Source organism: Colias croceus, chromosome 17, assembly GCF_905220415.1.
Source record: "Colias croceus chromosome 17, ilColCroc2.1".
In the NCBI taxonomy this organism is placed as follows: domain Eukaryota; kingdom Metazoa; phylum Arthropoda; class Insecta; order Lepidoptera; family Pieridae; genus Colias; species Colias croceus.
Window position 1 is genome coordinate 6,855,924 of NC_059553.1, and position 17,780 is coordinate 6,873,703.

General features: G+C 34.3%; 2 protein-coding genes across 5 annotated transcripts in view; one reads left to right on the forward strand and one right to left on the reverse strand.

The window, feature by feature from the left end:
• LOC123699154 (transcription factor HNF-4 homolog) overlaps positions 1–6,355 on the forward strand; it is a 67,889-nt gene extending 61,534 nt beyond the window's left edge. For 2 of the 4 annotated variants that reach the window (XM_045646038.1, XM_045646036.1), the window contains exons 6-8: positions 1,641–1,761; positions 2,229–2,360; positions 2,678–3,159. In XM_045646038.1, the coding sequence (XP_045501994.1) occupies positions 1,641–1,761; positions 2,229–2,360; positions 2,678–3,051 (627 nt within the window). In that variant the 3' untranslated portion in view covers positions 3,052–3,159. Of the gene's footprint in view, positions 1–1,640; positions 1,762–2,228; positions 2,361–2,677; positions 3,313–4,951 lie in introns of those variants that run through there. The other 2 variants (XM_045646039.1, XM_045646037.1) reach the window with 2 other exon arrangements.
• A 1,085-nt stretch (positions 6,356–7,440) lies between these two features.
• On the reverse strand, positions 7,441–16,899 carry LOC123699153 (fanconi-associated nuclease 1-like). The gene is made up of 11 exons (XM_045646035.1): positions 16,152–16,899; positions 15,748–16,023; positions 15,249–15,450; positions 14,577–14,807; positions 14,113–14,235; positions 13,655–13,895; positions 11,344–11,549; positions 11,077–11,195; positions 10,422–10,670; positions 9,117–9,286; positions 7,441–8,028 (listed from the first exon to the last, which is right to left on the reverse strand). The coding sequence occupies exons 1-11, from the start codon at positions 16,636–16,638 to the stop codon at positions 7,873–7,875; spliced, it is 2,460 nt and encodes an 819-aa protein (XP_045501991.1). The 5' UTR covers positions 16,639–16,899; the 3' UTR covers positions 7,441–7,872.
• Positions 16,900–17,780: the final 881 nt, after the last annotated feature.

Here is a 17,780-nt window from a genome sequence, read left to right on the forward strand (position 1 = left end):
CGTACATCCACTATCTAAAAGAAAATTTATTTCATTATTATACATACATTCTTTATTCTTATTGTTATCAAAATATACCTGTTTTACTTCCGAGTTAAATACTTGAGTTGTCCATGACTGCGGTGAAAAATTGTTTGAAGTGTTATCTCTGGCATGACCTCGACCTCTGCCTCGGCTTTGACCTCTGTAGGTTGCTCTAAAATGTCCTCGATGATTGTAATGCGTTTGATATCTGCCTGGTTCCTTATTTTGTTCATTTATATTCTTTCTCTGCCAACAATCCTTCTTGAAATGGCCAGTCTTTCCACAAATAAAACATTGAAGTTTTGTTTTAATATTAAATGTACTCACATTATTTCTACCATCTGAATTGCATGAAGTAATATTTTTTTCTTTAATTTTAGTCCTCACATAATCAACAGTCCTTTGTTCTTCTGGTATTACATCAAGGAAATCTCCAATATAACTATAACTTGGTGGGAGCGCTTTGAGAAGATATCTCAACTTTTCTGTTTCATCAATTTTTCCTCCGGCGTCCTTAAATGTGTTTATTGTTTTTTCAAACGCAACAAAAAAATCCTCAACTGTACTATAATTATTCAACTTTACTTCTTCTATGTTTGCTCTGCATAATATTTGCATAGCAGTAGACTGGGTTAGGTACATCCTGTCAAATTTTCTAATAATTTCATAAGCTGTTTTGCATTCACTAATATATTCTATTTGACGATCTGAAATTGTGCTCATTATGATAGTTCTTGCCTTTAAATCTTTTTTCTTCATGATATTTTCATCTTTTACCGGAACATGTGTCGTGGCGGGCTCGTGACAATCCTTGTACTCCAACAAGGTCATTAACCTCAATTTCCAGCTTGAATAGTTTGCACCATCAAAAATAGGTATCGTAATATCTTCAATCCGGGCTTGCTTAGCCATTGTTTCAATATTTCTAATAATCTTGATCAATTTTCAACCTTCCCTTTTATATTCAATTTACTTGTGTAACTTGTACTTTTACGTATCTTCTTAATCTTCTCGTGATGTTGATATTTTTTCATAATTTATCAACCACGCTCTGCTACCATGTTGAAATAATTGTATATTGAAACACAACTTGTGGATGCTGATAAATTATCTTTATTTTTATAATACTTTTTTACAAACTACATTGTGCGCACACGACATTACACCACGAACCACAGAGACAGAGAGGAGGGCAAAGACAATTGCAGTTTACAGTGATACCATACAGACTATACAATAACCAAAATACAGATTATAATATTTGCCTATTACAACAGTAACAAATTCAATTTGAATATTGGTTACAGGTAGCGTTATTACGTGCGTACGGCTTTTGCAAAATGTACCTTAATCCAAAGCCATAAAGTTGATTATTGCTTACAGGTAGCGTTATTACGTGCGCACGGCACTGTCTTTGCAAAATGTGCCTTAATCCACAGCAATAAAGTTGAATATTGCTTACAGGTGGCGTTATTACGTGCGCAAGGTTTTTGCAAAATGTGCCTTAATCCACAGCAATAAAGTTGAATATTGCTTACAGGTGGCTTTATTACGTGCGCAAGGTTTTTGCAAAATGTGCCTTAATCCACAGCAATAAAGTTGATTATTGCTTACAGGTGGCGTTATTACGTGCGCACGCGGGTGAACACCTCCTCCTCGGTTGCGCGAGACGGTCCATACATTTGAAGGACGTGTTGTTACTGGGGAACAACTGTATCATAACTAAACATCACATAGGTACGTTATTTATTCTGTATTAGAGGATTTTTTTATGTCAAATGTTAGTATGGTGTACCTTGTTGGGTTTAGGATAGTAACAAAACATATAAATTCATATTAAAATAATATTAATGAAGAATAAGATTATTAATTAATTAATTAGAAGGTAAGGAGTTTTATAAGGAGAAGGACAAGCCGAACCAATATTAACAATCACGAAAATGGGTACTTATCGCACTTTTTTAATGTAAATGCTGCATTAATTGTCATAAAGATTCCTTAGCCTATGCAGCATTATAGTAAACTTTCTGAACAAAATGTACTTACTGCTAATAATTTGCCGGGAATCGTGGTATATCTTTTAACCGATTGAGCCCCAGGCCCGATCGGTCCACGACACAATAGATTTTCTATTGTGTCTGTGATTCCGGGGCCTGAGTTATTAAAGGTATATTTTATATCTATTTTCATAAATATTTTTTTAGACGGTAGAATGGATGTGGACATCAGCATGATCGGCATGCGGGTGATGGACGAGATCGTGAAGCCGCTCCGGGAGATCGACATCGATGACACCGAGTTCGCGTGTCTCAAGGCGATCGTCTTTTTTGACCCTAGTGAGTATTAGACAGTTTTGTGGTAGTTTTTTTTAGTAATTTTGCTAGTAAAATGTGGGATTTTTTTTTTGTTGTCTTTATAAATCAAATTTTCTGGTAGTGTGTATGAGTAGTTTTGTATCAGAAATGGGTCTATCAAGTAAAATGTTATGTAGGAAGATTTTCCAATTTTTTTTTCTTTTACCGATCAAATAGTAAATAATTTGATGATGTTCAACATTCAAATGCTTATCTCAAAAAAAATCACAATTTACATGCAATTTACACTGATAAATCACCATATTATGCATTCATCTGACAACATTGTCGCACTCCAGACGCGAAGGGTCTCTCGCAGCCGCAGAAGATAAAGCAGCTGCGGTACCAGATCCAGATCAACCTGGAGGACTACATCAGCGACCGGCAGTACGAGGGCCGCGGCCGCTTCGGCGAGCTGCTGCTGTGCCTGCCGCCGCTGCAGAGCATCACCTGGCAGATGATCGAGCAGATCCAGTTCGCCAAGCTGTTCGGCGTCGCGCACGTGGACAGCTTGCTGCAGGAGATGCTGCTGGGAGGTGAGACTCGAGCTGCTGCTGTGCCTGCCGCCGCTGCAGAGCATCACCTGGCAGATGATCGAGCAGATCCAGTTCGCCAAGCTGTTCGGCGTCGCGCACGTGGACAGCTTGCTGCAGGAGATGCTGCTGGGAGGTGAGACTCGAGCTGCTGCTGTGCCTGCCGCCGCTGCAGAGCATCACCTGGCAGATGATCGAGCAGATCCAGTTCGCCAAGCTGTTCGGCGTCGCGCACGTGGACAGCTTGCTGCAGGAGATGCTGCTGGGAGGTGAGACTCGAGCTGCTGCTGTGCCTGCCGCCGCTGCAGAGCATCACCTGGCAGATGATCGAGCAGATCCAGTTCGCCAAGCTGTTCGGCGTCGCGCACGTGGACAGCTTGCTGCAGGAGATGCTGCTGGGAGGTGAGACTCGAGCTGCTGCTGTGCCTGCCGCCGCTGCAGAGCATCACCTGGCAGATGATCGAGCAGATCCAGTTCGCCAAGCTGTTCGGCGTCGCGCACGTGGACAGCTTGCTGCAGGAGATGCTGCTGGGAGGTGAGACTCGAGCTGCTGCTGTGCCTGCCGCCGCTGCAGAGCATCACCTGGCAGATCTGATGATATTGTTACTGGCAACTTCCAATAAAAAAATGTATACATAAATCTTAGATTACAAAATAAAAGACAGATGGAGCGTTGCCGAACTAAACCGAATAATTTATCGTCATTTTCAATAAAGCTATGTGTGCTGTCATTTCGCCGCTGCAATGTACGTACACGGTGCTTCTGTGTGCGTGTAATGTTGCCAGATATTGAAAAATTTCCCAAATTTTTCCCCGACTACGGAAAAAAGAGGGTTATGTTTTTCGAGTTTATGGATGTATGTATAATATTTCTTTGACACGCCCTGCAGTATAAACCGTTGGACCGATTTTGAGTTGTGAGGTTTCATTGCAATGATCTGAATTATTATGTTAGTGGCGGTAGTGACGTAGGCGTACATAAATGAGAAGTCAAGTTTTAATTTTTATTTAAATTCTTTTATTACATAAAGTACCTGCCTACTAAAGTTATATATGGACAAAATAATTGTATTCAATTTTTTATTAAATAAATTACATAAAAAAGTTTCAATATTAACTATAATAATTATATTATTTTTTATTTTTCATAATATATGAATACGAATAGCGGTAGTTTTTAGTCGAGAATACGGGACATTTTATTTTCATCATATCCATCATGGAGTTCACATAAATTAAATCGCTAGCGAAAACGACTATGACGTTTTTAAGCTTTATAAAAGTAACAAAATAATGTATTATGCTTATTAAAATAATCTAATAATTATCATGATCCTTTAGTGCACTATACAAATAATCACATTCACGATCGAAAAATCCAACAGCATTACCCTGAAGATCTTTTAACCATTTCACCGTTTTACCAATAAAAATGGCAAATTCATTTTCAAAATACTAGCAACATACGTTGAAGTTTTGTATTCCTTCATATCTGTAAAATTATTATTCGTATTAAAGAAATAAATCAGCCAAATAATCTACAGAAAACCTGTGAAACGATGTTTTATCTTTTTTTTTGTTTTCGGGAACAAATTTTACAGCGTTTTATTATCACAAGACGGCATTTTTTTACTAAAATTGCAAACCCTTTTTGACGTATTGCATGACACTTTATGCGCTATAGCACTGGTGCAGCGACGTATTTGTTTTTGATTTCGTATTTTCTTTGACAAGGGCGACGGGCGGTTGTCATGCTCCATCTGTACTTTATTTTGTAATCTAAGACATAAATCTGGAATAATTGGCTATATGCGTTCCAGATCTAAGACCTTATGAGTTAAGGTCTACAACAACCTACTTGGAAAAACTTATTAAAATATAAAACATAATATCATCAAACTCACCCAAAACAGTCACCGTAACATAAACATATTGTTTAAAACATTCAATTCGAGCAGCTAGCACCAATAAGTGTTTAATGAGTAATAAATTAATTATCATTTATCGAAGCTGAACTAAAAAAATATTAAATATCCCCAGGTGCGTCAACAGAGAGCGCAGTAGAAGAAGGTCAGACGGACGGCGCAGTGGAGGCCGCGTCCCCGCTGTCGCCGGCCGCGTCCCCGCCGCTCGTGCCGCAGCTGCCGCTCCCCGAGCCGCTGTTCGACCCCGCGCCCTTCAAGCAAGAACCCAACATGTAGACCAATAAAGCTCTATGATACCAACCGTCTTTGATATTGTACCACAGAAAAAAAATAAACGTCAACGTCAATGTCAACCCAGAAAAATATAGACGTCAATGTCAATGTCAAACTGTAATCTGTCAAACTGTAATCGCGCGCTTATGGAACTGTTGTTTTTTTTGTATACGTATTATCGTACGGCTTGTAGGTACAGGTATTTTTATATGTATGAATTTTGAAGCCCTTTTTTATTAGCAAATCTCAAGTTTTGAGACGAAAATTATGTTAGATATTAAATATCTTCGAGTGCCTTGTCTAGATGTATTTATTCTATATGTATCGCCAAAGTTTAGAACGAATTTTATTATATATTTTTTAGAGATCTCGATATTTTAGATATGGAAATTCTTAGGTGGAAGTAAAGGTGTCGGTTTAAAGTTATTATTTTTGAGAGTTGAACCACGCCTAATATAAAATTTTTATATGTTATGATCTATATTTATAAACATTTTTTATGAAAGAGTTATATACTACTACTAGAACGAGCCTGTAATACTTTGTAAGAAGCGTCTATATCGTTTCTTCAAAATGTCTTATGTACAATATGAATATGAACTGGTGCTGTACAATATACTATACTATATATTAAATATAAATCCTTTTAATAAATATATTGAGCAAATCTAAACCTGTGTTTTAAAATTTTTGGCTTATCTAGGTTATCAGAAAGACTTATCAGATAAATTCGAAATATACGAGTATAAATGAATTTTAAAGATTTTTTGTGTTACCAATTTTATTTTAGGCGTGTCTATAATGTTAGATCGATCGTGAGTGCATTGTATTTTAGAAAATATTTCCTGAACGTAAGATAGTCTTGATTTTGTACCTACTAATATAGGTTATAGTACGTAGACTGAGATAACTTGGAGGATATAGTTTTAATGTTATATTTTTAAATGCTCAATTTTATATTGTTGGAAATGGTTACGTGGTAAGTTGGTGAAAGTTAGACTATTTGATGTGGCCTTGACTGTAGTGAGTATCCTAGGCTTGAGCAGGAGCTATTTTTACTGAAGCGATGTTCCATACATGCGAAAACAAAATTAAGCATTACCTGTGTAAATTATTGGATTTCCTTCGAATATTGGCTATGGATAAATCGCCCATGTAAAAGCTCCTAACGGTGCCCTTTTTGTTATGTACATACTATGTTATGTAATTTAGTGTATTTGAAAAATTAAATAATCTGTTACAAAAATGCCTTTTATTTTCACAATATAAATACTTCTAAAAGTTAATGCGTACTACGAGTAGAATCGTAGTTACTTGGTCATAGGTTTTTCGTTTACATCGGCATATCCCTTTCTCCGTGTACATCTGTTTTTGCAATATAAATAAATAACAGAAACTGCAGACACCGCGGACATCGCCAGTAAGGGTATGTAAACGGCAAACATGCTTTTTGTAAAATTATCTTAATATTTCAATATTATTGTACACAAATAAGACGAGAAGTCTATCAATGTGACACTATGATCTGGCACACAGAGCAAGTAGGTAATATAATCTGGCAGAATTATATTTTTAATGTTTGTCAATACAATAGAGGAGACCTTCAAATTAAAACATTTGATTGGAGTGGGATATCCTGATATATTTATGAAAAAAAACTCATAACCACAAAGCTATCAAATCGAATAAAATATGTTCACAGCAAACTTATTTAATTAAAAATTGCTTGGTAAAATATTGCAAGGGCTGGCGCAGATAAAGCGAAGCGCATCTCAGCGCATTCCTAACATGACATACTACCAATCATACTACCCGCGCGATGACGCGCGGGCCTGCGCTAGACTGCTTGGCACACTCATCGTCATTCGTTTTGCAATTTTTTGAGATACACGTGTACATTCGCGAATAAAATGATGGAATGGGACAAGCTATTGATTACATTATTACATTACATTACTTGTAAAGAATAAAAAGAAATATATACGAGTATTAAATACTTATTTGGTTTTGAATATTATTTTAATTACGACAATTTCGATAATAGTTTGATAATGAAAAATGCGCTACTATGCGCTTCGCCAATCGCCATACATATCTGCGCCGGGCTTTAATCAAAAAGACCTGCCCCTGTACCACAAATAATACAATAGGTACTATACGAATACTGGTACCATGACATCTTAAAGTACTAAGTAGTACCTACTTGTCCTGCGAGGTTGCTGGTGTTTTACAAGAGAGATATCCCTGTATAGAGATTATAGCGGTTACTCCCAGGTTACTCCCAGTTAGAAGAGGTAAAACAATAAAACAACAAATAAAAGTCATATATTTTAATACAACATATATCACAGACATATCTTACAAATAATAAATCAACATTCCCATTTATACTTAATCTAGTTATAAAAAAATATGTACTTATCCTAAGGAAGATTAACATTCCAAAAAATAATTGACAAAATATATGTGCGTGTTATTGCATTTCGTTTCACACTATAATATTTAAAATTATAAAATAATTGCATTATTTTTCCTTTTTTAACTTTATCGAGATCGATATTTACAGAAATCAAGACCTTAATTAATAGATAAAATATAAATGCGATTTTTATATCAAAATATTATTTTATATTCAATCTAATAAAAAGAGTCTCTGTCAGTTTGGCCCAGTTCCTGACTTAATATATCTTAGTATTATTTCTTAAACACAAACAAACAATTCAATCTTTTTGAATTAAAAAAAACATTCTCAAAAAATTAAATTTATAAATCTTCTCTATTCCTCGCCTTACACCTCGTAGTGTTGACTCCCACATAGCATATTTCAGTATTAATGCCGTTTTCGCGAAGAAAACTCATCCATTGTAACTGCTTCATCGACGGTTTGTCCGAGTCTGTTTTCACTTCGACGAATATTATCTGGAAATTGATTACAATTATATTAAGAACACTAAAAGATTTACGATATATAGTTCTACTAGTGGTCCGCCCCGGCTTCGCCCTTGGTACATATTTGGCAATAAAAGGTAGCCTATGTCCTTTCTCGGGTATTAAAATATCTCCATACCAAATTTCATGCAAATTGGTTCAGTAGTTTAGGCGTGGTTGAGTAACAGACAGACAGACAGAGTTACTTTCGCATTTATAATATTATATATACATAGTATGGATTATATACTCTAGTGACTAGTCCATTTTAAGCAGTTCTTTAAAAAATGTAAACTGATTCTTTGTTGTTTTGGATAAAGCATGTAGACTAAATGGGTATGGAATATGAGTTCCAATAAGGTCCCGACAGATTTTCACAAAATCATCTGGGTTAATTTATGTTTTTTAACTTGTTAACTTAAATTTAATACCAAGATTTTTAACCTCGTCTAATTATCAACTTACTTAATTTCCTACAAAAAAAAGAACTTTCTTTATCCAAATTTTTGTCTGTATGTTATTAAGCCACTTTATGGAGTTTCTTGCCGATTCTTCTCCATAGATACTGCTTTCCGAATCGGTGGTAAATGTTAAAAATACTTATGTAATGACGATTCGAAAGTGCTTCTAAATAGTAGCCTAATTGAATAAATGAATGTTTGAGTTTGGGCACAGAATACATAATAGTAGCTAAACGCTACAGAACGGACACTCTCCGCCTCCCGCCAAAATTAAACACTTACCTCACCCCGCACGATCAGCCTAAAATGGTCCGCATTTTTCTGCAAGGACGATACGCAACGAAGATTGGCAACATTAATCCAATTGACTTAAAGTAATTTTATTATTTTGGATTTGTGATTATCGTTTTTCGTAGAAAATGGTTAGATATTGTGTTGTTTACGGATGTATTTCATCAGAAAAACGCGATTTTTTTTTATACTAGTCACAAATGTGCCAACCATAAAGCGTTAACACATTTGCAGTCTCTACAGTGTGACTGTCAAAACGATAATTTTGTATGGAGTGTCCGGGGTGTGGTTTGGGTTTGAGTTAAGTGTACAAAAGCTCAATATTACCTCTCGTGTAGCCTCATTCCACAGCGTAAGGTCGGGGAAGCCGCTCTGCGAGTACCTGTACCGGCGGGCGAGCCGGCCGCACAGCGCCGCCAGCCCGCGCCCGCGCAAACAACCCGCCACCCCGCACACGCCCTCCCAGGTTATGGAGCGAACTATACCCGATAGTTCCCCTGAAGTACATTAACTTGAGATTTTTTAAATAGATCGTGAGGTGGGCATTAGTTTTTTCTATTGTTTCATTTATAAAGCGTTTGAATGAAAAAAAAAATGTTGTGTGGTTTTATGAAACCACGGTAAAAGTGAAACTGTTCGAACGTTTCCGAACACTGCTTAGTGTAGCGCATGTCGCGTGCCGAGTAGGTATACCTATTACCTACTCGGCAGCCGCGATACACGCGACATGCGCTACACAGACCAAAAAGTTTGAGACGATGTAATAAAAGTTTCACTTTAAAAATCATCAAAAGCATTAAACTTTTAATAAAATTGCATTTATACAGGGTGTAATCGTTAAGTGTGCACAGGTGATAATTCCGTAACTATTACAGATATTAAAAAACTTTAAACTGATATCGAAATTACTTAACCTAATGAGTAAAATGGCCTTAATATATTTTTAAAAATAAAACGAGAAATATCTAAAAAATTAACATGAAACCCTCCCATACATTTAGTATGAGATATGAATATCCCATGTACATTTAATAAGAAAGATTATAGCGTTTTCTTACTTTTTTTTGTTTTCTGCTTTAATTACTTCGCAAATTTGAGGGAAAGTTCATTTAGAAACTGTAAATAGTAAATGAATACAAAATGTATGGGAAATAAAATGTATGGGAGCGTTTAATGTAACATTTTTGGATATTTCTCGTTTTATTTTTAAAAATTTATTACGGCCATTTTACTCATTAAGTTAAGTACTTTCGATGTCAGTTTAAAGTTTTTGATATCTGCAATATTAACGGAATAATCGCTTGTGCACACTTAACGATTACACCCTGTATTATATAGAAGACAGAGACCCGTTACAAAAAGATAAAGTTAATTAATATTGTATTATAATCCTGATAAAAGGAGAAGATAATACCACTAACACTAGTTCATAATCGAGTTACCAGATGTAAAAAGAATTTGTATAAAATCGAACACACGATCTCTCATGATTGAATCCAGAACCGGCTCGCGAGCTTTCGATAGATAAATATATCTTTAACAAAACAAATAGGTGCATCGGTATAATTAATCAAAGTAAACTGCAACATACATAATGTTTCCAAAAAACATATTTAAAAAATAACATCTTACCCTCCGGCCGTGCGTCCCAAATTCGCTTCATGCTTTCAATAACCTCCTCTTCACTTAAATTCTCTATCTCCTTGAGTCTTTCTTCTATTAAACACTTTCTATTCTCATAGAAATCGTCGAACATATCTAGCGGGTACCTCTGATAGTGGGTTAGGAATATACCTCGCAAGCCGCGTAAATTCGCATATATTATATCCCAGAACAGAAGAAAGAATAGAGTCGTTATTATTCTGCCTTCCCAGTGACCACCTGTGTATGGAAAATATAATATAAAAATAAATATTAATAAAGTATTTTTTTTATGTGTTGAATAAAACTATTGTTTAATTTTATTGTCGCGAACTGCGGCTTACTTACATAAAATATTTAATCGTTTCTAAAAGTACTAACATCAAGCTTTAAATTGAGCTATATTTCATCTTGACACAATAAGTTTGATTGCGATACCAAGTGCCATAGTCACCTGGGCAATCTCCTTTAAGAAGAAGTGTAAGACCTGAGAAAGGGCATTAGAATAGATTTTATCCCGGAAATCCTACAGAAACGTGAAAAATGCGGGTTTTTACTTGACTAAGCAAAGCGTACCATAATACTAATAATAATACTACATATATACATGAATTCAATTCACAATTCACATTAATGATTTGCTTACCGTGTGTGTACTGTCCCGAATGTATGTAATAATATTTACAATATTCCTCAGCCTCCAATACTGTAAGGGATCCATCACTTGACCACACTTCAAATTTTAATTTTCCGCGACCATAACTCCTAAAATAGATACATAATATTTAGCTTTCTAATAAAAAAAGAATTATCAAAATTCACCCAGTCAATTTGGGAGGTAACGAAGCAAAAAAGCAGTCAAACTCCTCCTATTTTTTTAAAAAGCGTCTTTAAAGGATAACATTAAACTCACTCCATAGGTTGCTTGTTTATGTGCCTGGATTTAATATTCTTTTCTAAAATGCTTTCTTTTTGTGCATATTTCGACAGAATGGACGCTAATTTCTCGCACAGTTTATTTGTCCGTCTGTTTACGAGCTTGAGTGCTCGCGGGCGCATGCAATCCATTTCCTCTTCAGAAATGTCTAAATTAAAACCTTCTATCAGTACTTCCGCTGCCTGCAAAACATCAAGTCGTGTGATAAATGATAATAACTATTCTTGTTTTCACATAGTAAAAATTTTTTTTCAATTTTATAAAAAAAATAATTGGTTTACAATTTCTACAAATGATGTGGAAAATTTATTAGAAAGTTAGTAAGATATGGAAAGGTTTAAAATATAATATTTCAGTAACAAAAAATTAATACCTTCTTATTTGAAACCAAATTAGTGCCCTCTAGTGGCAAACTTTTCAAAATAACTTTCCCTTCTGTTAAAATACCCTTAGGGCGCTTGTGCACTACAAGGAATTTTACCGTCCGGCATTCCGATTTTTTACGGTCCGGTGTGGCATGAAAAAACCGATGAATTGCTTGTGCACCTGTCCGTCTTTACTCGGATCAGTGCGGTACAGTTCAAGGAAGTTTGGCGGTATAATGCTATCATAAATGATTGTTTTTTGTATTTTACAAGAAACAAGTAAAGAATATATAGAAGGTGAAATATTATATTACTTCGTTATAATAAAAAGTAAAGTTCCGTAAGAGATTTAAAATGCGTGTTTCACTAATTTATTTTAATCGGTGACGAGGAGCTAAAGCTATTCCCACTTGAACTTTAACTTACCAACACTTACTTAGATAATAATTATTATAGGTCAATGTATATAAAATAACAATACCGACTTCTCAAATCTCATTGCCAACTAAAAGAAAGTAAAACAAGAGCTTGCTTTCAATTGGCATATGCAGTAAAAAGAGTAAAATCCAAGCAAGTGGGCATTCGAAAACAATAATTATACCTACAGCGGCTCGTAGACACAAAAAACCATCCGGAATAGGGAAAAGTAAAATGTCGGACAGTAATATTACGTATAGTGCACAAGCTAGTATTTAGATTAATGGCGTGCCATGCCGAACCGTAAAAAATCGGAATGCCGGACCGTAAAATTCCTTGTAGTGGACAAACGCCCTTAGGGCGCTTGTGCACTACAAGGAATTTTACCGTCCGGCATTCCGATTTTTTACGGTCCGGTGTGGCATGAAAAAACCGATGAATTGCTTGTGCACCTGTCCGTCTTTACTCGGATCAGTGCGGTACAGTTCAAGTTAGTTTGGCGGTATAATGCTATCATAAATGATTGTTTTTGCATTTTACAAGAAACAAGTAAAGAATATATAGAAGGTGAAATATTATATTACTTCGTTATAATAAAAAGTAAAGTTCCGTAAGAGATTTAAAATGCGTGTTTCACTAAATTATTTTAATCGGTGACGAGGAGCTAAAGATATTCACACTTGAACTTTAACTTACCAACACTTACTTAGATAATAATTATTATAGGTCAATGTATATAAAATAACAATACCGACTTCTCAAATCTCATTGCCAACTAAAAGAAAGTAAAACAAGAGCTTGCTTTCAATTGGCATATGCAGTAAAAAGAGTAAAATCCAAGCAAGTGGGCATTCGAAAACAATAATTATACCTACAGCGGCTCGTAGACACAAAAAACCATCCGGAATAGGGAAAAGTAAAATGTCGGACAGTAATATTACGTATAGTGCACAAGCTAGTATTTAGATTAATGGCGTGCCATGCCGGACCGTAAAAAATCGGAATGCCGGACCGTAAAATTCCTTGTAGTGGACAAACGCCCTTACACAGTTATATGAAAAACTGACTAAGGCTGGTTGCAGAGCTTCACCGACCATCAGTGCGTACGTCAGTCGCGCTTGTCATATGTATGGAAATACACGTGCGTATGGTCGGTCTAGCTATGAACGGTTTTATGAATTTCCATACATATGACAAGCGCGACTGACGTACGCACTGATGGTCGGTGAAGCTCTGCAACCAGCCTAAGGACTCATTAAGAATCAATACCATACACAATTTCCTGGTATACTAAATAACTTACTACTACCGCCCATTACTAAAAAAAGGCGTGTGTGCCGAGCACACGTGTCAGAAGTGAAATTTCTTTGGCAAGATTCAAAGATACCAAAATCGTTGCCTTACTACATGACATGACGGTATTATCATCACGCGACCTTGAAATTTTACTCTCAACGCGCCTAAAGAAGTTTCATTTGAAAAACAAAAAAAATTTTATTACTTACTTTATCAGGACATTTCAACAAGTTCTCATATATGAGTGCTTTCTCTGCATACCATTCTGCTTTCTTATGTACTCTAAAAGCATCCTGCTGTATTAATTCCGTCAAGATATCCAATGCTAGTTGACTATAGCCCTCCGATTGATTGGATAATTTCTTTAAATCTACAATACCACTATGCAATATTTTGATATAGAAATATACAGGTGTGAATCTTCTCAACCAAGTGGGCAGCGACTTGTAACTGAAATTATTTCGTTTATTTCAGTTTTTTCTTAATATTTTTTTTTCATATAATATTAAATATAATAGTTAACTTTTAAGTATATGAACTCAGTATCTTGAATACATATTTAAGAGTAAAGTATTTTTTATTGTTTTTAATTAAAGAATGATTTTTATAAGTATTATAGAAAACTAAGTTATATTAAAAAAATACAATAGTTAATTATAAAAAATACCTTGTCATGTCTGCTTTATTTATATACAAGTATAGGTTATATACTTTTTCCACTATTTTGCATTTTTCTCGTGAATCTGTGCTGTCCAAAAACTGTTCGTATATTGTACCAGCTTTTATGTACCTAAAATTAATGTCATACTTAACAATATTTTAAAAAGTTGTTAGTTTATTGGTTGTTAGTGTATTTATATTTTATTTATTTGTGTTTCTTCCTATGATATGATCTTTTGTTTATGGAGACGGTAAGGAGGGTAGAGAAAGATATAGGTTACTCTTTAATGTTTAACGGATTTTTTTTAACATGCGGCATGCCACAGCCAAAATGCTAGTGTTCAAGTGGTAACTTAGTGAATTCAATTTTAGAATTAGAGAATCAAGTGCTACAGTTATGTCACCTTCTAAGCAAATTTATAAATTTTAAATCCATAGTGTTTTATTGGACATAACATAATGAAAACAAACCTCTGAAACTCTTGTCTATTCTTGAAAACTACACTTGCATTATCTATGCCCATGCCCTTGTCAATCGGATAAGGTTCTCTACTTATTTTGTCATAAAGAATCACCAATTCTAGTTTCTTCTCTCTTAATATACTGTAATCCATCCCTAAATACATAAGAATGTATAACTCATTTAACGTTCTGCGACATTGATCACTAAGTTCATAACAGGGACCCAATTTTGTACTAATCCTGAAAATCAAATATGAATATTTAAATAATCTGTGACATACAATAAATATTATTCAAATGAATCATTTTACATATTGAACACATATTTGCAAGAACATGGTGATGAAAGAATGGGTAGTTAGAATTCCAATGATCCATTGTCCAACAATTAATTGAATGGCTTAGCAGGCTATGCATTCTATATCATTTATAGGACTACTTACACTAACTGCATACATAATAATTATAAATAGACTCAATTTCAACTATAAGAACACTGCTTTAATTCTTCATCTGCCCTCGGAATCACAGACACAATAGAAAATCTATTGTGTCGTGGTCTCATTGGGCTGCTCAGTGGTCAAGGGGTTAAGTAAATGTTTCTCCTGACATAGGTTTTCTCTTAAATTATAAGAATATTGTGTATTCTGTAAAATTTTAAATAAAATTAAATAAACTTACATATTCAGAACTCTTTTTCTATTGTTACTCTTGGAAAGCCCCATAAAGCTACCAATGCTGCATTGTCGACTCAATTCTTCCAAGGAGTGTTTAGCATCTTCTTTATTTGTAAATTTCAATTTAAAATCCTTACAAATTGCTTTGACCTCATTTACTTTCAGCATATCAATGTAGTCATTTAGTTGCAGGTCTTCTTTTTCAGCTTTAAATTATAAAAAAAATATCAATGAATCATGTACATAATGTACACAATGGTAGGATTATTAAAAACTAGCTTAAGACCCGCAGCTTCACCCACTTTGTCTAAATCCAAATAAATTATATACTAAAACCTTCCTCTTGAATATCTCTATCTGTTAAAAAAACCACATCAAAATCCGTTGCATAGTTTTAAAGATTAAAGCATACAAAGGGACATAGGGATAGAGACAGCGACTTTGTTTTATACTATCTCAAATCAAAAATATAAATACATTGTTAATCAGACATTGTGCCTTACCTAGATTTCCAATAGCTACCAATAGTCTGTTTTCCACTAAGAAATTTAACATCTCTTTAAACGCCATATCATTGATTGTTTCAGAAGATACAATGTTCTGTAATGTATTGACCCTGTACCAGCCCTCTTTTCGCCAATAAAGCCTACACACCAACTGCAACCCTGGCTTCACTAACTTCAAACATTTTGCTAATAAATCCTGTGAAGTAGGATCCAACAGAGGTTTTAAGGCTGCATCATTCAAATACTGGTAAATTATTTGAAGCATAAAAATTGCTGAAATCATCAATCAATTTAAAGAATTTGTATAAAATCACACAAACAAATTCATTATTTGTTGATGTATCCTTTAAACAGTGAAGTAAAAAGAAAATAAGAATCAAAATCATCATTATTTAACATACTTTTATCATCCAATGTAGTACAGAGTTGCTCAAATTCCATAATCTTATCTTGGTCATTAGTATTTCTATTTAATTCTTCATTAAGATTCCTCTTAGCTTTTGATGGTGTTTTCACATACATGTTACGTTTTTTATTTGGTGAAAAGTACTTTCTCGCAGATTTAGGTGTACTTTTTGGAGTGACTGGTGAAGATTTAGTGTCAGGTGGAGTATAAATAACAGTCACATTAGAAGAATCGGAGCACAGCTCGTCAATTGTATTCTCATTTTCCGCAATCAACGAATTAAAAAGTTCATCCTCATCATCGCTTACCAAGTTAACTACATTTTCAGTTTCATTTTCTTGTTTTATTTTTGGTGTTTTGCTCGGCGATACTATTGCTGGACTTTCAATTATCCGCTTTTTAGTCCCAGAATCCATCTCAAATTTTAAAGTTTTAGAAACTCTACTTTTATAGAAACTGTCCAATGTTAATTGCCGGCTCATTATAATACCTTACCGAAGATTTACACACACGATAACACAATTATTTTTATTATAATCTGCAGTGCACTTGTATGTACCACTTTAATGAATGAAATCTACAGAGCAATAATTAATCCTGTTCGTACTAGTTTAACAATCCTTATCACACTTCACATGGTAAACATACAGCAATAACTTGCATATAAAAGTTCTCTTTGATTTTATGTGGATTGTAAATGCATTTTTATTACATAAAAATATATATAATTATGTATTGATGTATTCAAAACACGTTTGACAGAGGCACTAAAGTTGACATTATTTTGACTGTTTGACATTATTATTTTTGACATCTAAAAAGTTATACCCATAGAGGAGCATTTACGGTGCATTTACATCAAACGAACATGGTGTTCAGACTTCAGTATTTTAGAACATTGTACCTATAGAATGAAGAATCTTTTCGAACGCAATAAGAATTTGACATAGTGGGGTTGGAACTTAGATCATTACTATAATTATTAATGATATAAGGGGTGGAATGAGCAAGTAATAAATGCACCGATAAAAATATTTTAGAGTACATAATATGTACCATAATATTATTAGGTACCTACCTACCTATCCTATACCCAAAGTAAAGTTTACTCTTCGCATATTTATTTATTATTTATTTAACTCTTTAATAGTTGTACAGATAGGAAACCTTAGAACTACTTACATATAGAACAGAGTACAACTATTTTGGCGGCCTTATCACTTAATAGTGATCTCTTCCAGGCAACCACGGTAAAAGGTAAACAAGCAAAATGATCACTATTGGCGGGACGAGAACAGAAAAAATAATAATTAATAGCAAAAAAAAACAAAAAAAAAAAATAATAATAATGTATCCACCTTAAATAATACATGTCTATATGCAATATTACATATACTATACATATACATACACAATATATAAATATATATACATAAATAAAATAAACAGATATACATACCAATTACATATTATATAATATACATAAATAAATATATACCTACTTAGAAGGAAACACACTGATATTGAATAAGATAAAATTATTATACGAATACCATCTATATCTAATACAGATACCACGTACATATTGAAACATAATGAAAATATAAAAGAAAAATAAAAAAGT